General features: G+C 40.0%; 1 protein-coding gene across 1 annotated transcript in view; it reads left to right on the forward strand.

Annotated features, from left to right (window-relative positions):
- The first annotated feature begins 467 nt into the window (after positions 1 to 467).
- Positions 468 to 21,240, forward strand: part of LOC5575968 — a 38,975-nt gene continuing 18,202 nt past the window's right edge. The window contains exons 1-3 of the mRNA XM_021839006.1: positions 468 to 555; positions 1,180 to 1,287; positions 1,346 to 1,539. Coding sequence (XP_021694698.1) covers positions 1,362 to 1,539 — 178 coding nt within the window. The 5' untranslated portion in view covers positions 468 to 555; positions 1,180 to 1,287; positions 1,346 to 1,361. The remainder of the gene's footprint in view (positions 556 to 1,179; positions 1,288 to 1,345; positions 1,540 to 21,240) is intronic.

The following is a 21,240-nucleotide window of genomic DNA, read 5'->3' on the forward strand; positions in this document are numbered from 1 at the left end:
ATTCGAAGTTCGACTCACCACAATCACCTAGTTCACCTTTCCCCACTCGACTTTGGTGCATGCGGGAGAGAGTTCGAGAAACCTCTCTCACTGACATAACCTTACCACCCACACAAAGCGATTGCAACGACCGACCAACAATCTTTTTCTGCGCCCACTTCGCACGGTTCAACAATGAACAACGCTGGAATAACAGTATACTGTCGCTCGATGTCGTTGTAACTGTGCTTGTGTGCGCTGCGAAGAATAGGTGTATCGGTGCAGTGTTGGCCTTCTTCGTCCGTCGATGGTTGCTTTGCTGCTACGGAACATCAATCAGCCAGAAGAAAGGTGTGCTGTGCCGTTGTGAATCAAAACGACAACGTTGTTACACCAAGGCGGCGGTGAAAAACAGCGAAAAGTAATCGTTGCATCAGTCAGAAGCGCGGATAGTGTTTCTTTCGTAGGTAAATCCGATTAAGGTGCGGAAATTACGCAGAAACGCGGTGACACGTGTGTGTGCGAGAGCAAGAATTGTGCATTCGCGGATTGCATTTGGATAGTTCTTTGCTCGAGGTTTGGAGCAGATGGTTAAAAGTTTTTTTTGAATCGAAAGCAAAGCGACGAAGACCAACGCAAAAGCGAACTCCAAACAAGGAAAGGGTTCAACTGGGCTAGTACTTAGGGGAAGTCAGGGGCGGAAACGGGATGTATTGGGGAGGAAAGTTCCTACTCTTGTTTGGTGAGGAATTTAAAGCCGTTCGCAACTCTTCGGTTGGTTCTCAATCTGGACTGAAGTGATAGCAGCGGTGATAGAGAGACAGTTGTTTTTTCGAAGGGAGCTGGAGCGAGTCGGAAACAAGCTAGGAGTACAAGAAGAGTGAGGGAGTTGATCGATTACGTAGAACTTTCCTTCCTATGTTTCCTATGTTCCTATGAAAAAGCAACATTTGGCTACTTGGATCTTCAATTTTGCTTAGCTAAGCGTCAGTGCTAACTAGATCGACTTGATAGCACAACAAGCGCTGAAGTTAATCATTGGATGAAGCTCAGACGGGCTACTTGGATTTAGTCGAATTTTGCTTTTCCAGTCACGAACGGCGGAGGAGAGACGGAGATAGCACTAGCCCAGTAGAACAACTTTCTTTCCACCTGCGTTGACGTTTTCGATCGAATGAATCATAAATAATCGTCCAACAGCAGCAGGAAGCAGCAGCAACATCGAATTGTAGAGGAGTATTCTTCGAGTGCATCGAGTAAAAGGCGGAAGTCGATTTGCCATTCTAGGCAGCGAAATTTACGCGAAAGGTGAGCGTTTAATAAAGCATATCTCTTTTTGGGAATCAGCTTTTAACTTCTTTTTTAGGAACGAAGCTTCGAAAATGCCCGGAAGTGGTCCCGTATATCAGCCGACGACGGTGTCGTACGAAACCCGGCCCGGAACGGGAGCAGCCGGAGGATTGCTGGCCCAGACGACGGCCGCCTCGTCGATGAAGATGCTTCGGAAACCGGCCGCCCAGATGTCGGTGCTGATCTTTGGCCTTATTTCGTTGGCAGCGGGTAGGTACCCATTCTTCGTGGCAGTGATAAATTATGTTCTAGTTTTTCAGGAAGTGTGCTGTGGGGGTGGCGGAGGAAAAGTCGTGTTCAAGGCTACTATAAAGAACACTGTGATGCGATGGGAGCGAAGGGGAGAGTTCGGAAATGGGGAGTGGGAAAGGATCGGAATGTGCGCCTTTTGTTTTGGTGGTGCTTTCCGTGTCAAGTCGGGATGGGGAAGGTCATGGACGACGGAATCGGATTGGAAACGGGAGTGGATGGGGATTTTTCAAGGATTTTCATTGTGTGTAGCTCGAATGAGTGCTATCAATGACTTCTGTAGTGTTCAGGCATTGCAGAATTCGTTCTCAGTTGATTTCGAAATACGATCAAAGCAAGCGAAGAAAACAATGCATATGTTTCGGTCCATGATTGGCATTGTTTCGCAAGTTGTAACAAGCGTGATAAATAACAGAAGCAAAGGAGAGCGATATAATCAGAGCTGTAGCAGTTGACGATAAACATATTGTCTGTTTCATGGACAACAAAACGCGCCGCCAACTTTTAAACAGACCAACCAAATCGTCGCCAGCAAACAAATCAAAGCAGGTGATGTGCCGTTATTTTGGTAAGAATGGTAAACATCAAATTAGCAGCGGCTGGTTGGCTGGCGACGATTTCACCGGCGTCGATTACAAATCGTCGCGTTCGATAAGGTGCAAAATTTACAATACTCTCATGATAGATTCAGCGAGCGATACGTAAAATATTACTTCGAATGTCTGAAGGAGATTTCTTCAAATCTCTGAAAGATTATTATTATTATCTTTATTAAAGAGACTTTACATCTCTGAAAGAGTTCACTTTAATTTTCTCAAGGAGATCACTTCCATTCTCAGATGAAGATTCCATCCAATCTCTGCAGGAACTTTCTTCGAATCTCTGGAAGAGATACCTTTGAATAACTGAATCCTCTGAAAGAGATTCTTTCAAATTTCTAATTCAATAGATTCCTTAGAATCTCTGTAGAAAATTCCTTCGTATCTCTTAAAAAAATTCCTTCAAATCTCTGAAAGTGACTCAAAATCTCTGTAAGAGATTCCTTCGAATCACTGAATCCTCTGGAACAGATTTTTTCAAATCTCTGAAGTAGATTGCTTCGAATCTCTGAAGGAGATTCCTTCGAATTTCTGAAGGAGATTCCTTGGAATCTCTGAATGAGATTCTTTTGAATCTCTGGAAAAGATTCCTTCGAATCTCTGAAAGTGAATTCGAATTTGAAGAGATTCCTTCGAATCTCTGAAAGAGATTTCTTCGAAACTCTGAAGGAGATTCCTTCGAATCTCTGAAGCAAATTTTTTCGAATCTTTGAAGAAGATTCTTTCGAATCTCTGGGAGAAATTCCTTCGAATCAGTGAAGGAGATTCATTGAAAGCTCTGTGAGGGATTCCTTCGAATCTCTGAAGGGCATTCCTGTGAATCTCTAAAAAAGATTCCTTTGGATTTATAGGAGAGATTCCTTTAAATCTCTAGGAAAGATTCCTTCGAACCTCTAGGAGAGATTCCTTAAAATCTTTGGGAGATTCCTTCGAATCTCTGAAAAACATTCCTTTGAATCTAAGGGAAAGATTCATTCGAATCTCTGGGAAACTTTCCTTCGAATACTCCGGGAGATTCCTTAGAATCTTTAGTAGAAATTTGAATCTCTGGAAAAAAAATCTTCGAATTTAGGAAAGAAATCCCTTCGAATCTCGGAAACAGATTCCTTCGAATTTCCGGAGGAGATTCCTTCGATTCTCCGGAAGAGATTCCTTCGAATTTCCGGAAGAGACTCTCCCGAATTTCCGAAGTTCCAGGAATATGGAAGATCCCGTTCCGGGAATCTGGAAGATTTCGGTCCGGGAATCTGAAAGTATTCCACTCCGGAAGTCTGAAAGCATTTCGCTCCGGGAATGTGGAAGATTCAGCTCAAGGAATCTGGAAAATTCCGCCACGGGAATCTGGAAGATTCCGCTCCGGGAATCTGGTAGATTTCGTTCCGGGAATCTGGAAGATTCCGTTCTGAGGATCTTGAAGATCCCACTCCAGAAATCTGAAAGATTCCCGTTTAACTAGGAGATTCCGGAATTCTTGAATATTTCTCTCCGGGATCTGGAATATTCTGCTCCGGAAATCTGGAGGATTTTACTCGGCAAATTTAGAATATTCTACTCCGGGAATCTGGAGCATTCTATTCCGAGAATCAAGAAAATTCCGTACCAGGAATCTGCACCTCACGCAGTTGAATCAACCACAGTTTATGAATCAGCTGATTTCAAAACAGAAAATTATTACCAAACTTATCACAAAACATCACATAATCATTTTTACTGACAAGCTACACATAGTGTTCAACCATTTCTAGGCTTTTTATCTCAGTAAAATAGCTCTTGATCGCGGTATGAACCAACAATATTACTAATTCTTTTTGTAGCTGTTTGGGCTGTATTTTTGGCCAACTTCGTAAGTCCTGTACCTATTGACGCCTAGCTAGAAATGTCGTTTTAAAGTGTGTTTCCAAGATTTTTTTGTGAGAGTTCGAGCCCCAGACAACATTTACAGATTCAATAAACATAGCTATTAGAGATAAATGCGTATTCATACGGATTTTGATGAGATTTTTGAGTAAAATATTTGATCAATAAATTGTGGGAAATATACACACCAGTCACACAAGTATTTTGAAAATGATTCTAAGTTTCAAATAATGTTCAATGTAAAATTTTGTTACGGGAGAGCAAAAGTGCAAAGGGACCGTTCATTAACCAAGAAAATTTCTTTTTTTTTTGAAGAAAAGGAGTCTGAACATAATAATGAATTTCCATGATTTAGGAAAAACCAAATTCTTATGAAAAGAGTTATTTAGGGGTATTATATGGCCATACAAATTATGGACGTTAAAGAATTTTTTAACTACACCTGATAGGTTCTTCCCAATTTTGCTATAAAACGGGGTTTTGCTTCTGCAGAAAGACCAAAAGCAACTAGTGGGAATTAAAAGAACTGGTTTGTCTTTTTTATGATCTCTTTTGTTGCACGTAAGTTTTTTAGATTAACTCCCAGGCTAAACTGTTGGCCCTTCTATAAGATACCTGGAGAAGTAAAAGTATTCACTCTTTTAAAAAATCCAAAAAAACAGAGGTCATGGAGTATCGGTTATATTCCTAATTTTTCACGTGCGTAATGTGTTAACATATAATATTGATATACTGAGAAAAATCTACACGTCAAGGTCATGTGTTTTATTTATAGATTTGCGCAATGAGAAGACCACATGACTTGAGTGGAGTAGCCATATGGATTCCGTCATTTCTTCACATGTGTATCAAAATTAAGTTGTCATGTGAAGCAAACATGAATGTCTAATTAATAAATAATGAAAACCGACTGATTTGCTTATTGAATTCGAAATGTAGTGACTTTTAATAGCCATGTGTGACAGAACATGAATGTCATAAGAATGAAGGAAGAAATTTGGTAGAAGAACTCTTGCTCCCCAAAATATGGATTCAAGGCTCCTCTGCCTACATTCCAGCTCACTTAAATGTTTTTTTATTCAGGTGAGTCAGCAACAAGCGGGACGCTGCAAATCCATAATTTGGGAAGCCCGGGATTAGCATACTCCATTTATTTTTACTAAACTGAAAGCCAGAAAAATCTGTTAGTGGAATCCGATTTTTCTTCCAAACTATATATTATGTTCCATTTATGTAGAGAAAGGTAGAATCCTCTTATATCGGACAAATTTACTAATAAAAGAATAATCGAATTTACAAATTTCATTTAACACTTTCAGCTTCAAAATTGGCTTCTTCTCTTTGGAAGCATGATGGGTTGATCACAAACAATTTAGAAATTTTGAACATGGAAATTGATAGCAAAGCTCATCGATTTCATTATAACAAACTCATTGTGCAAATCGATAAATTGACCAATTTGAACATGATGATCATGACACAAGCTAACCATAAGCCAAAACACACTGAATCCGTGTTGGGTGATGATCTATGCGTCAATAGGTTGACTCATACGAATCTGAAGGGAAAGCTTCGGGAATTAATGTGGAAAAAATGAATCAATCCATGAAGCAAAACAAATGAATTTAATGTGTAACACACACAAATCACAGCAAATCGATATGGACGTTCATGAATTGATCCACAATTTTAAACACACAGATCGAAGGTGTGGATTTTTATCAGTGCAGTAAAGGCAGTCGAAGAGTCAAGCATTTACGGGTTTTGCCATCTACATCTAATGATTGTCTAATTACGCTATCTGCCATCATCCTCCAAATAAACATGCTCCAGAAGCATATAAATCCACAAATTCAATGTTCACTAAGCTCGCTCAGTAGCAAAATTAAAAATCAAGCAATGTCATGCAGATTCTTGAAATACTTGGTTCCGGTCCACCCCCCGGATATAATAAACGTTGTCCGAGGCAGTGTTCTAATAAACATATGAACTATATAGCATTTAATTGCAAAATAATTGAAAGTAGACAACTGATTCATAAATCGTGTTCACTTTGATTCATATTTGTGGACAACTTTTTTGCCGATTCATAAATTGTGGTTTTAGACAATGTTCAAATAAGTGAAAATTTCAAATGTTTTCAACAATTTTAATGACAAAATTGTGCATGAACTGCAGGTATATACCCCACTTTACCATTCGGATTTGATTTCATAAGAAAATATTGTTTATTTTGCTCTCTATATTTTTTTTCAAATTTAAGCAGAGCCTTAAATGATTCATAACCGTGGGACCAGTGTAATTCCGTTCCGGGAATCTAGAAGATTCCGCTCCAGGAGTCTGCAAGATTCCGCGCCGGGGATCTGGAAGGTTCCGTTCCGGGAATCTGGAAGGTTCCGTTCCGGGAATCGTTCTGGGAATTTTGAAGATTCCGTTTTGAGAATCTCTCAGATTCCTCTTCGGAATTCTAGAAGATTTCGCTCTGGGATATGGAATATTCCGCTTCGGGATTCTTGAGGATTCTTGTCCGAGAATCTGGATGATTCTACTCCGCTAATCTTGAATACTCCGCACCAAAAAACTGCAAGATTCCATTCAGGGTATCTGGAAGATTCCGTTCCGGGGATCTGCAAGATTCCAGTCCGGGAATCTGCTAATGGGTGGAAGAATTCGGAGACCGGAAAACAGCTAAATTATACGGAAAATAACGCGAAACAGTTTTTATTCTCTAATTACGATACAGTTCGCTTTGTTGTTTTGATCTAACTGATAGCAGCACAAAAGCCGCTCGAAAATACACTCTAAAGGTGTTTCAGGCAGAAGGCCATAAATCATACTCTAATGCACCCCACAGACGCTCAGACGGTTTGACCAACATTGACTCCGCCCCCCAGGTTGATGCTCATGTTGGCTTATGTTTGACCGCGTGTGATGCTGTTTGACGAACCAATTTGACAGTTTGTGAAACCAATTTGACGGTTGACGAATCGGTCGGCCAAAATCAAACGAGTTTGATTTTGCTCAAACCACCGGTGGGCGGAGCCAAATGTTCGACGAACCGATCGTACCGTCTGTAGGGATGTTGCACGAACACCGACGTCATCATGTCAAATTGAAGCTTCGACGTCCTATGAACTGCCGACGCAGATGGGTGGAAAGTCAAAATGCTTGAATTTACGCAGCGTCGGTGCCATAGTGATCTATCAAATGCACGCTCTTGAGTTGTTTCTATATATTTCACTATCGTTTCCAACTATTTCTAACCGTTTTCTTTAGCAAATTCACCAAGGATTATTTAATTATTTCTCAACCAATATCTCCAAAAATATCATCAGTGAATCCATCTGCAGTTTCACCTGTGATTCAATAAATCTATCCATGGATTGTACCTGGATTTGTATTACAGGGATTCCATCAGGGATTTTACCAGGAATTTCTCCAGGTAATCCTTTAGGAATTCTTCCAAAACTGCTTCATGATTCCACCAGGTGTTCTTCCAGAAATTCAATCAACATTTTTTCCAGTGATTCAACAAGAAATTCCTATAAGAATTCCTTTATAAATTCCTTCCGAAAGTTCACCTGGAATTCCTCATGGGATTCTATCAGGAGTTTCTACAGGGATTCCTCTGAGAATCAGGAGTTCTTCTTCTTCTTGGTGTCACGTCTTCACTGGGACAGAGCCTGCTTCTCAGCTTAGAGTGCGATGGGCATTTCCACAGTTATTAACTGAGAGCTTTCTTTGCCAAAGTTGCCATTTTCGAATTCATATATCGTGTGGCAGGTACGATGATACTCTATGCCCAGGGAAGTCAAGGAAATTTCCATTACGAAAAGATCCTGGACCGACCGGAAATTTAAACCAGAAACCTTCAGCAAGGTTTTGCTTTGTAGCCGCAGACTCTGATCACACGGCTAACGAAGGCCTCTAGAATCAGGAGTTATTGTAGGGAATTAAACACGATTACATCCAGGCATTCCATCAGGAGAACTTCTAAAGATTCAATCAAAAATTTCACGGGAGTATCTTTCAGCAGTTCCTTCAGGGTTTTTATCAGGACTAGCTCTAGGGATTCCATCGGAAGTTCCTCTAGGAATTCCATCAAGAATTCTTCTGGGGGTTTCATCAGATGTTCGTCTAGGGATTCCATCAGGAATACTTCAGGAATTCCGTCTGGAATTCCTCCAGATATTCGATCAGGTGTTCTTTCAGGGATTGCACCTGGAACTCAACTAGGGATTTCATCAGAAGTTTCTCCTGGGATTCTATCAGGAGATATTAGAGATTCTACCTGGAATTTCTCCATGGACTCCGTCCATCGTTGCTCTAGAGATTCTATCAGGAGTTCTTCTCGGGATTTTAACAGAAATTCCTCCAATGATTCCATCCAGAGTTCCTTCAAGAATATCTTTACAAATTCTTCCAAGAATTCATTCAGGAGTTCCCCAGGGATTTCATCAGGAGCTCCTGAATCACTTATCGAGAGTACCTTTAGGGCTTCTGGAGATTTCATCAGGAATGGAAAGTCAAAATGCGTTTTGATCTTCTAGGGATTCCATCAAGAGTTCCTTCTGAAATTTCAGCCGAAATTCTCCAAGAGATCAAATCAGATGTTCCTCGAGGAATCCCATCAATGTTTCTTCTAGAAATATCAGGAGTTCCTCTAGGGATTCTCAGGAGTTCTAACCGGAAACTCATCAGGAATTCTTTCAGGGATTTTATCAGGAGTCCCTTCAATGATTGGGAGTTCCTTGAAGAATATCTATAGATAGGAGTTCTTTCAAGGATTCCATCAAGAGTTTCTATAGGGATACTATCTGGAATACCTTAGGGCTTCCATTAGAGTTCTTCTGGGGATTGCATCAGGAGTTCCTCCAGAGTTCTATCAGAGATTCCACCTGAATTGCCTCCAAAGATTCAATCAGGATTTCCTCTAGAGATCATATCAGGAATTCCTTGAGGAATTTCATCAGGACTCCTTCTAGGGATATCATAGGGAATTTTTCTAGGCATTCTTACAGGAGTTCCATCGGAGCATCGGAGATTCCTCCAGGGATTACATCAGAAGTTCATTTATGGATTATTGCAGGAGTTTCTCTAGGGATTACATTAGGAGTCCTTCTAGCGATTGTATCAGGAGTTCCTCCAATGATTTCATCAGAAGTACCTTCAAGAATATTATAAGTTTTTGTAGGAATTCCTTTTGGAGATCCTTCAGTAAGTCTACCTGCTATTGCTACAGGAATTCTATCAAAAGTTTCTCTGGGGATTCTATCATAAATTACACCAGGGATTACGTCAGAAATTCTTCCGAGGATTCCATCAAAAGTTTCTCTTTGGATTTCATCAGGAGTTTTTCAATAGATTCCATAAGAAGTTTCACAGGGATTCCATCAGAAGTTCTTCCATGGATTCCTTTTGAAATACTTCTTAGATTCCATTACAAAATCCTCCTGGGACTCCATCACGAACAGCTTCTGGGATTCCATCAGAAGTTCTGTTAGAAATTCTATCAGGAGTCCTTCTAAAGCTTCCTTCAGGAATACCTCTATGGTTACTCTAGTTTTCAACAGGCTATGTGCTACGGATTCCTCCCGGAATTTATGAATAGATTTTTTCAGAATTTTCCTTCAGGGGTTTTTGTTTTGAGAAAATTCTTCAAGGGATTCGTCCAGGAATTCTTCAAATGAGTCCTCCCGGAATTGATCAAGGGATGCCTCAAGAAATTATTATCTCCTAAAATCGTCATGGGTTATCAGGAATTCCTCATGAGATTTTACCAGAAATTACATATAAGGATTCTATCACCAGAATTACTCTAGAAATTCCTTCCGGAATATCTCATGTAATTTCTCGCGGAACAGCTCCAGGGATTCTTGGGGGTTTCCAGGATTTCATTCAGCAATTTTACCAAAAATGTCTCATAAAGATTTCCCAAGTAATTTGGGAACCCCCCAGTACATCCTCCAGTGACTCTATGAGGAGTTCCTCCTAAAATTCAAAAAAGGATCTACTTAAGGGATTCCTCTGAGAATTCCTTCATTGATTCCACCAGGGATTCCTTCGAAAATTCCGCTAGGATTATCTCTAAGGATTCCAACTAAAAATCCTCCAGGGATTTCTCTAAGGATACCATCAGAGGTTCATCCATAGATTGCATCTGGAATTTGCCCAGGTAGTTTTCCATGATTTCCTTCAGGAAAATCTGAAAGGATTTCAGCTGAAATTCTCATGGGGATTTCACTATGATTTTTTTCAGAAATTTCACCAAAATGTTCCAGTGATTTTACCGGGAATTCAAAAAATCCTCTAGAGGTTCTTCTAAAACATTCTGGAAAAAATCCGCCAAAGGTTTCATTGAGATAAAATGATCCTATAAAAACTCCATCAGTAGTTGCTTCATAGACTTCATCAGTAATTTCTCTAATTATTTTACAATTTTTAAATGAATTTCGTCAGAAGTTCTTTCAAGGTAAACACTGGGAATGTCACCAGAGTTTAGCTAGAATTTCCACCAGAAAAAACTACTACAGCTTCGTCAGAAGTTCTACCAGAAAATACTTCAATGGTTTGACTAGGATTTCCGTTCTTAAAATTTTTCGGTTTATCAGAAATTCCTCCAGGGTATTAACCAAATAAATTCCACAAGCTAACAAGATTTTTTTTTCTGAAAAACCACAAATATTTCCGCGAGATAATCGACCAGGAATTCGACTAAGGGTTGAACTAGAAATTCTTCCCTTTTCTACTCTAGGTATTCCATTAGGAAGGCAGCTACAAAATTCCAAAAGATTATTCTTCCAGGGATTCCACTGATATTTACTCGGAGGATTAAACAAAGCATTTGTATAAATGTCTTCAGGTTGAATCCCTTGAAGATTTTTTTTTTGAAAAATTCGTGAACAATTTACTGTGAAATCCTTGAAGGAATCATCAGAGAATTCCCTGGAGAAGTTCACTGACTAATCGCTCTAAGAATTTCTAGAGATATTCCTGGTAGAATCGCGGGAAAAAAACCTTATAGAATCTAAATAGAAATTCTTGAAGTTTAGCTGGAGGAATTCCTGGAAATCTTTGGAGGATATTTTGGTGGAATTCTTGTAAGAAGCATTGGATGAATCACTGATTAAATCCCTTGGAAAGTTTTTGCATAAATCCCTCTAGAAAAAATAAAGAATTGCTGAAAAAATTCCTTTTGGAATTTCTGAAGCAACTGCTGGTAGAATTTAAGGAGATGTCCTGAAAAAAGTTCTGGTGAAATCCTTGGGGGAATTTTTGGTGATATATTTATTGAGAAGTATCTGAAAAAATTCGTTATGTGATTCCCGAATAATGATAGAATCCTTGGATATAACTTTTAGTGGAATTCCTTAAGGAATCTTTGAAGAATTTATTATATCAATCTCTGGAAGAATTCTTGGAGCCAGCCTTGGACTGGTTGGTTGGTTGGTTGGTTTGACTTTATTAACGAGATTTTTAGCCCTGGGCTAGTTCATCTCGGGACCAACGGCTTTACTTCCCTTCCGAAGGAAGTCGTCACTATAACTTTTTACGTCATAAGTGACTATGTCGGGGGATGGGATTCGATCCCAGGTCCTTGGCGTGAGAGGCGAGTGTTCTAACCACTACACCAGGTCCGTCCCCGAGCCTTGGACTAAGAATTTTCCCCGGAGGAATTTCTGGGTAAATCTGTGGATAAATTTCTAGACGAATTGTTGATAAAATTCCTGGTAGAATCCCAGGAAAAAATTCTGGTGGAATACATAGTACAAAAGTTCTGTTCTTCCTCGCTACGATTATTGCGGTAGAAATATTCACCCCCACAGCCACAGAAATCGAAAATAATAACAATCAAATATTCACTTGCTGAGAGCATCCAAACATGAGAAGAATTATGGTGTTGCTGCAACGAACTTTGACAGTCGGTCAAACGGTTGCAGCAACATAAATCGGTTTGACTAACTTGGGGGCGGAGTCAATGTTGGTCAAACCGTCTGAGCGTCTGTGAGCTGCATAATACTCCTCCTTACTTTATGCTCCCAGGCTGACTGCCGAGCGAAGTGGCCGAAACGGTCCCGGGGTCAATCCCTTGGCGAGAAAGTAGGCCTCCTGCTTTTCTGATAGCACATACTTCAACGTGATACTTCCATTCTGCACCTGCTTATTCAGAAAGTTATGCTCAACATCTATGTATTTCAGCTTACTCCGATCCTTTGACTTTTTCATGACTTTGATGGCAGATTTATTATCTTCGAATCGGCGCCTTGATCTGGAATCCTAGTTCCTTCAGAAGCCAAACGATCCATATACCTTCGCAGAGTACCACCAGCTCTGTCTCGGTGGATGGCAGTGAGACAGTCCGCTGTTTTCGGGTTGTAGTAGGGTAGATGTACCAATAGTGGAGGTACTAAGCGCGATTGAACTTCATTTAACCGCCTTAATTCAAGAAGCGCAATCAATGCACATGTTGATGTTGTAACGGGAAGTAACGACCTGGGAGGGAGGCACCGATACTACACACGAAATATAAGACAACGTTATTTTGAACTGCAAGATAATTCCAGCTTGCCAAAAACAATCAAGGCAGGCTTCGAGAAAATCGGTAGTTTCCTTTTGTTGTGCACCTTCGATCTTTCCTGACAAACATGAAAAAAGGGCCACAGTTTTCTATGCACTAAATATTCATTTTCATTGGAAAAAGTAGAACGATGCGTTTTTCAATGCTTTATGTTCAATCAGATTAAATGGTGCTCAAGTGACATTACTTGCGTTATGTGCATGAATTGATTTTCATTCGATTTTTATAACTTTTGAAGAAATACGAAAATGTGTTTTAATCAGTTACGCGCTTTTTTCATATTAGTCCAATGTTTGAGATCTGGGCTCACAGTGACAGTTCGTGACAGCGGAATCTCGGCTCACTATGACGTACAGAAATTTTGTATTGGTTTCTCCCTCCCAGGTAACGACCATTGACTTAATGAGAAAAATGATTTCATCGTAGTAATCCACGGCAATGTCAGTGAAAAGTAATACCTCCACTATTGGTACACTGTTCCTTTAGTTGCGGTGTGTTTTTAATTTGTGTTCCTATCGGATACCGCAACTTATCCGTTGTTTTCTTATGGGATCCTCCACTATAGGAACACTTTACCGCAACTATTGGTACAAGCAAGAAGAGTTTTAGCTAATTTAGTGATTTTTCATCAATTTCAAGCTATTTTGGTGCTCTTTTCAACTATTATCAACAAGCCAATACGTCGATTGGCAGTGTCGTTTCTGGGGCTAATGCAATAAAATCAGTGAAAACGCAGCGAAACACAACTACCGCAACTATAGGAACACCCCAAACTAAGGGAACACTTACCCTACATCCGAACATTTTGAACAGGTAGCCTGAGACGGATCGCAGAGCAGCAATGTTGTTCGGCATCGCAACATGCCACCTACAGAGGCGTGCTATCATTACCCTTGCATTCCAGTCCAACATCCGCCGTATCCTTAACATATCGCAACAGACGTTTCAGAGAAGTCTAATGTCGCTCGGTGGAGCAGCTTTAGAATTGGCTAAAATAATTAACAACTGACAAGTCAGGAAGGGTGGTCACCGTCACGTACATCAGGCAGACGATCAAATAATAACTCCCTGTACGGCTGCGACTCTCCATTTTCCAGTCGAAGCCGGTTCTTCATCGGTACGGAACTCGATTTGCAGTCAGACATATTAAATCGGGCCATCAGGTCCAGCAGATATGTCTGTTGACTAATCCACAGAACTCGCCTTTCGACAACCCCTTCAATCTTCATTCCGAGGAAGCTTGTTACCTCCCCAGAATCTGCCATTTCAAACTCCTTTGACAGCGATCTCTTCACGGCGAGAATCTCCTTCAGTTCGTGCCCAATTACCAACATATCATCAGCGTAGAGGATCAAGATCACCGTCGTTCGACCTCTACCAGGTACATACAAACACTGCTCAGCATTCGTACGTTTAAATCCCACCTTCGTGATAAATCGATTTTTCCACGCCTTCGAGGCCTGCTTAAGGCCATGGGGAGACCGGTTCAGTCGGCAAACAAGTCCTTCGGCACGCTCGATCCCCTCAGGCTGCACCAAGAATATCTCTTCGGTTAGATCTCCGTTGAGGAAGGCTATCCGAACATTCATTTGATGGATCTGCATCCGTTCTTGATTGGCTAATGCGAGCATAATTTTATCGTGTCCAGCAGCTTGGTGAGCGTCCACGTAAGTTGGTGTGGCTAATCAGGCCACTTCCTCAATTCGGCCACGGTGCTTGGCAAGTTTGCCACATACTCCATGGCACCTAGCGCGAAGCCGGCGAACGTTATCTCTTTGTGCCACCCCGGTGGCCTTCGGCTTAGACCAGACGAATCCTCCACATGAAATGGCACCACTACTTCTTCTAATCTCGAACTGCTCATTACTTTCCTCGCCATCCAGATGCTCCTGATTCGAAACTTGCTCGACATTACCACCACCAGGCAGTTCGGACTCCTGCTTAAAATGTTCACCATCATCGTCAGCCGCAGCGATCGCATCCACTCGAATCCGTTCCGTTTTCACCGGTTTTGCTGGCTTCTACTCAACACTGCAACACTGCTTGTACGCTTTCGTCGATAACATCGTCGTGAACCGTTACGATTCGCTGCTGATGGGGATCCCAAATGCTCTAGCCATTTATGCCGTAACCTACGAAGAAATATTTCTAAGTTTTCTCGTCGAGTTTCCTTCGGAGCTCCTTCGGAATACGACAATACGGCGATGAGCCGAATACTCGAAACGTTAGGCTTCCGTTTTTCCACATTTCGAGGGGCTTCATCTCTTTACCAAGGGCAGTAGCAGGACTCCTGTTGATAAGGAACGCAGCGGTCTGTACCGCCTCTCCCCAGAACGTCCGCTCATTTCCAGAATCGAACAGCATCGAGCGAGCTTTCTCCCCCACCGTTCGATTCATACGCTCCGCTACGCCGTTCTGTTCCGACGTAAACGGAACCGAGTACTCCATCTTAATGCCCTTGTCCTTGCAGAACAACCGCAACTCCTTGCTTACATATTCTCCACCGTTATCGGTGCGTAGTCGAGAAATCTTGACGCCGAACTTCGCTGTCATTTTTGCATTTTATGACCGGAGAAGAAAAACAACGGTGAACCGCGTCCAGTTATCAACGAATGTAGCGAAATACTTGTCACCGTTCCACCCGGTACGTCGGAGTACACGAGCTCCAGCACCTGACTCTAACGTCGCTCCTCCCGTTGACTGAAACAGTTTCTTGTTTGCTTGGCAGCTATGCACGGCTCGCAGGTGACCATCGAGCCAACGCTGTTGCAATTTTACATCCCTTTCACCATTCCAGTCTTCTTTAAGCATGACAAATTCCTTTCGCCTAGATGGCCATATCAACGGTGCCACAATCCCGTCGCTTTGCAAATCTTCCCAGAAAAGTACAAAGAATCGGACTCACCTTCGTGGCTGAAGAAGTTCAACACGAAGAGTTTCCCGTTCTTTTGACCAGTGGCCACAACCACCGAATCCTGAAGAATTTCCACATGGCCTCCACCTTCATTCCAGCCGATTCGATCTTGCTTAACGAGAACAGGTTGCAACGGAACTTTCGGAATGTAGACCACATCTCTCACCGTCGCTTCGATGACTTCATTGCCTACCTTCGACAAAACAGGTAGATCTCCGGTGTATTTCGCCGTTCTTCGCTACCGCAATGTTCATGGGTTGCTTCAGTCAGGGTGACCAGCGCACCGGGAAATCGGGAAAACCGGGAAAAAGCCGGGAATTTCGAATCACCGGGAGAAAACCGGGAAATATACGGGAATTTCAATTAGTATTGGGAAAATTTTGCATACCAAGTAATGTTTTAACCAGCACGATCTATACCAGTGCTTCCCAAACTTTTTCAACTTTCGCCCCCTTGAGGCCCCCTAATATGTGATTCACATATTTTAATTAAGCGCTGTACGCCAGAAAATTTCCTTGACTCGCATATCCATAGAATCATAATACAATAACTTTTATGTACATTTAAAAATATTTTCTTAAATATCGATAACCCACAGTTACTATGAATGATTTATTGGACTGTAATTTATGATATCGATTTTAACAATATCTTGCGTGCATTACAGGCTACTGAATCAGTCATTCCATCATCTGCCGTTTCTAAAATTACTGCAATCATTTTCAGAAATTGTGAATAATAAATGTTTGATGTTTCTGGGACCGCATTTTTATCCAATCCAAATACCCTGAAACATATATGAAAATCCAGAATGTTTTTCAACTCATTGTTCAATGCTATTTTTCTAACACCAAGAAAACTCGATTTTTTTTCGGAAGTTCTGAAAGTTCAAAGCTCTGAAAATTCTTCAAATGTATTTTTAAAACACTTTTTTAAAATACATTTGAAGAAATTACGTCTTTAGAATCGTTGGAACCCGATTTTTGTCTGCTAAATTTTTCAAAGTTTGTTTCTAAATGATTTGTACCATAATAACTAGAGTGCAATCGGAACATGGGCACATTAGATTTTTTTTTGTCCGTTCTAAAAACTCATGATATTAAAAAACCTGAATGCATCACACAATCATCAAGTGTTGTCTATCATCATTTGAAAATGATCATGATTAGAGATATAACGGTTTAAGGTAAAATAGTCCTGGAAATAGTTAAGTTTGGAATTGATTAACCATCAGATATGTGTTCTACAAAGGTTATGAGTAATTATTTTCAAATGCCGTGTTAGCTTTTTAGCCCCCTATCTAGATTTTTCGCCCCCCAAATTCTGAAATAATTGCCCTGAGAAAATGTTCTAGATTTGTGGGGATAAAACATAACAAAAATTATATGCTGATAACCATGGAACGAAATGTTGAACAATTGATATATTCATTTTTATGTCTACCAAACCTGTGACCGTTTAAAATTTAAACTATGATTCATTCAAAGATTGACTCGATCCCATAATATAAACAAGGGTCAATCTTTTTTTAGCACTGAACTTTTTCATAACAAATTTTACGATTACCTAAAATGACCGTCGTAAAATATCGTTTCATAGATCAAACTGAAATTTAGCAGAATCATTATAAGCCCAGAAAATTTGAATGCGCAGCACAATATCTGATTTCCGTCTACCCCTAATAGAAATGCTTTGGTTTAAACAAAAAACTCGCACTTAAAAGTCGTTTGAAACAGTAAAAAAAATTCGCAATAATGTTTCTTAGCATATCATTAAACCGGCAATATTTTTGAAATATCGGGAAAAAACCGGGAGAAAACCGGGAATTTGAAATTGACTTTTCACTGGCCACCCTGTGGGGGAAGGAATGTTAGTGTGTAACCTTTGCTATTTGGAGACCGTGTTTGCCTCTGCATCTCCACAAAGGTTACTGGGAAGGATGTTTGTTAATGGGGAGGATCGTTGGGTCAAAGGATTCACTTTGATAAGTGATTAGACCATAATAAATATTTTTTGTCAAATATAAATATGCTTTTATGAAAATATAATATTTTCATTTGATATGAACAATTTCTATGTAAAGGAAAATTATGCCGACACTTGAGGTGACGAACCATTCAAAGTTTGTTGAACAAATATCTAAATGTAACATTCCTACAGCTGTCAGGACGAAAGCATGTGTTATTGTATTTTACTTATTTGAAAAGAAACAAAAACTCGATTGGCTGGAACATCATAGAACACACTTATTGTTATGCCGACACTTACAGTGGCGAACCATCCAAAGTTTGTTGAATAAAGTGAACCTTTCGCAAGTCTACACTTGTAGTGTCGAACCATTCAAAGTTTTTTTTTTATAATTACAAAAATAAAAATAAAAAGAAAGGGGTGTTTTGAAAAAAAAAAATGTTAAACATAAATAATTCATGAATTAAAGTTTATGTCGACACTCACAGTGACGAACCATTCATAGTTTGTTGAAAAATCATATTTACGTCCTACCGTTCTATCGATTAAATGTGCAGTCATACATATTTTATAGATTAGAAATGGTAGCATGAAACGAGCAATCGTCAAGGTCGAAGATCAAACAGAACTAACCGATCGCGGAACTTTTTCACTTCACTCGACCGACGCGCGACATGTTTGATCCTGCTCTCGTCACCCGCTCCCGCAGGAGCAAGCGTCAAGGTCGGAAGATCAAACAGAACTCAATATTGTAATAACTACAAAGCGGACTGAATCGAGGTGGAAACCAAAAAGTATACGTTTTAAGAGGTAGACTTATATAGAGTTTCGGTGATACTGTAATTAAAAGGTTTCAGGAAACACGTCTGCTTCAGTTTGCGTACAGATAACTTCTGATCTTGTATTTCTGTTCTGTTTCATAGCACAGCATTCCTATTCCTTTTTCTCTCTTAAACGATAAGCTCTCTTTCGAATATGCACTAACACAACAACTCCTCCTTCCATTAAGAATGAAAACTAATTCAAAATCTAATAGAATTCGAAATCAAAACTTTGACTATAATATTGAACGATTTAAAATTCAGAATAAAAATCAATAGTATACAAAATCTCCTTTACGTTTTTTCTTAGCATTTCTACTAGATTTTCTTGTTTGGTTCGACGCTAAATTAATCTCTTGCCTATCTATTTGATCTCCGATCGGAGTTTCTTCTCTAAAAATAAACGATTCCGCTGGGAAGCCATAAAAATCCGGCTCCTGATCTGAAATTCTTTCGTCATCTTCGACGTCAACCTCTCTCCTTCTCTTTCTAGAATTACTCTGCACATTCTCTCTGCGAATCACAAAACGTGAGCCAGTTGTACTTTTAGGAACGTCGGAAATTTTAATCTGTCGTCTGTGTGCCGTAATCATCCTGCCTCCAAGTGATATCTGAAAAACATTCGAAGAAATTCGTTTAAGATACGTTGCAGGTAACCATCGCCTAATGTCACTTTTGTTAGCATTTTTGTAATAGATCAGGTCACCGCACTTAAGATTAACGAACTGGTCGTTGAAATTGTCGGTACTTGTAGAGACAGTAGGTGAATAGTCATCATGCCTTATTATTAAATTGTGTTTAAAATTAGATTTGGGATTAATCAAATCCAATAGCGTCTTGGGTTTATATGAAAGGAGTCTTTCAGATGGAAATCGTCCATCATCATCTTGACAGGTATTTCTATAATTTAAAAGGAAGTAGGAAACCTGTAAATCCGTTTCAAGTTTTTTCATTTCTGGATCAATGAGAAATTTTTTAAAAACATCCTTTACTAATCGAACCATACGTTCGGCCTGCCCGTTGCTTTCGGGGTGATAAGGCGGGCTTTTCATTACTTTCACCCCCTGATTTTCAAAAAAATCAACGAAATTCATTGAGTTGAACGGTGGCCCTCCGTCCGTTACCAGAACATCCGGTAAACCATATCTGGCAAATACATTGAGAAAAACCTTGATAACATTATTACTGTCCGTGCTAGATTTCATGTATTCCAGCTCGATCCACTTCGTGCAACTGTCCACTATAACCAGGAATGTTTTGTGATCCAAGTGAAAGAAGTCTGCGTGTACTCTGCTGAACGGCTTTTTAGTTGGAATCCATGAAGAATAGGCTGCTGGTTTTGAAACGGGTGTCATATGATTGCATGCTCTACAGCATTTGACGTATTCTTCCACATCCTTGTTCATACCGAACCAGTACACCGTTCTTCGAGCCAATTGTTTCATTTTGCTTATACCGTTATGGTTTCTATGCAGCATCTTCAAAACCTGTGGTTTTAGAACGTCTGGAATAATCACTCGATCCTGAAACAACACACATCCTTCTACTTCTTCAAGTTCCTGGTGGTGTGAATAAACATCTCTGAATCTTCTGTCAAGTCGATCCGGCCACCCTTGTCTGAGATAAGTCATGATTGCCACCAAAAAATCATCTCGAGTTGTTTCTTTTGATATATCTTTACAATCCAGAGGAAATTGGTCGGTAAAATTTAAACTCTTCACAAACTCACGATCTAGAACTTTAGGAACAGGCTGAGGGAGGGGAAAACGAGAGCAAAAATCCGCATTTGCCATTTTGGAAGAAGGCCGGTATATGATTTCATAATCGTAAATAGAAAGTTCAATGACATATCTTTGCAGCCTTGTTACCGAAATTTGATTCTTCCCTTCCTTACCAAATATCCCAATTAAAGGTTTGTGATCAGTGTAAATTACAAACTTCATTCCAAACAGAAATTTATGAAATTTCTTAACTGCACAAACAACCGCCAGTGCTTCTAAATGCAAAATTGGGTACTTCTTTTGTGCATCATTTAGGCTGAAAGAAGTAAAGCAAATGGGACGCTCCTCTCCATCTATTATGTGTGACATCACTCCTCCTAGTCCATAGCTAGATGCATCGGTAGTAACAATAATTGGTTTTGAAGGGTCAAAATACTCCAACAAACATGGACGAAGGAGAAAATTCTTACAGTCATTGAAAGTTTGTTCACATATATCTGTCCAAACGAATCTAACGTTTTTCTTTAAAAGTCCGTAAAGGGACTGAATGCGAGAGGAAAGATTGGGGATAAATTCAGAATAATAATTCAATAAACCCAAAAAAGCCTTAAGTTCTGTAACATTTCGTGGAGCTTTCGCTTCACGAATAGTTTCAATTTTCTGCGGACATGGTGACAAACCTTTGTCCGTCAGAATGTGTCCTAAATATTGCAACTCCGTAACAAAAAATTTGCACTTTTTCAAGTTTACCTTTATATTGGCTCTGGCCAATCTTTCCAGTACTAAATAAAGTTTTCTTTGGCAGTCCTCCCAATCTTTTCCCGCAATCAAAACATCGTCAAGATAACAGAACACATCTTCCAGACCGTGAAGCACTTCGTCCATAACTTTTTGGAATATGGATGCACTTGACGATGCTCCTTGTGGTAGACGGTTGTAAACATATAAGCCTTTTATAGTGTTTATGACCATAAATTTTTTAGAAGCTTTCGACAACAAAAGTTGCGTATAAGCACCCGCTAAATCAAGTGAGCAAAAAACTTTTGATCCTGATAGAGAGGCAAAAAGGTCCTGTGCAACAGGTAATGGGTAAGTGTTAGGAATTATCACTTTATTTATTGAAACTTTGCAATCGATCACTAAACGGATGCTTTGATCCTTTTTCATCACTATTACTACCGGTGAAGCCCATTCACTGGTTTCT

This window comes from Aedes aegypti, chromosome 1 (genome assembly GCF_002204515.2).
Source record: "Aedes aegypti strain LVP_AGWG chromosome 1, AaegL5.0 Primary Assembly, whole genome shotgun sequence".
Taxonomy (NCBI): Eukaryota; Metazoa; Arthropoda; class Insecta; order Diptera; family Culicidae; genus Aedes; species Aedes aegypti.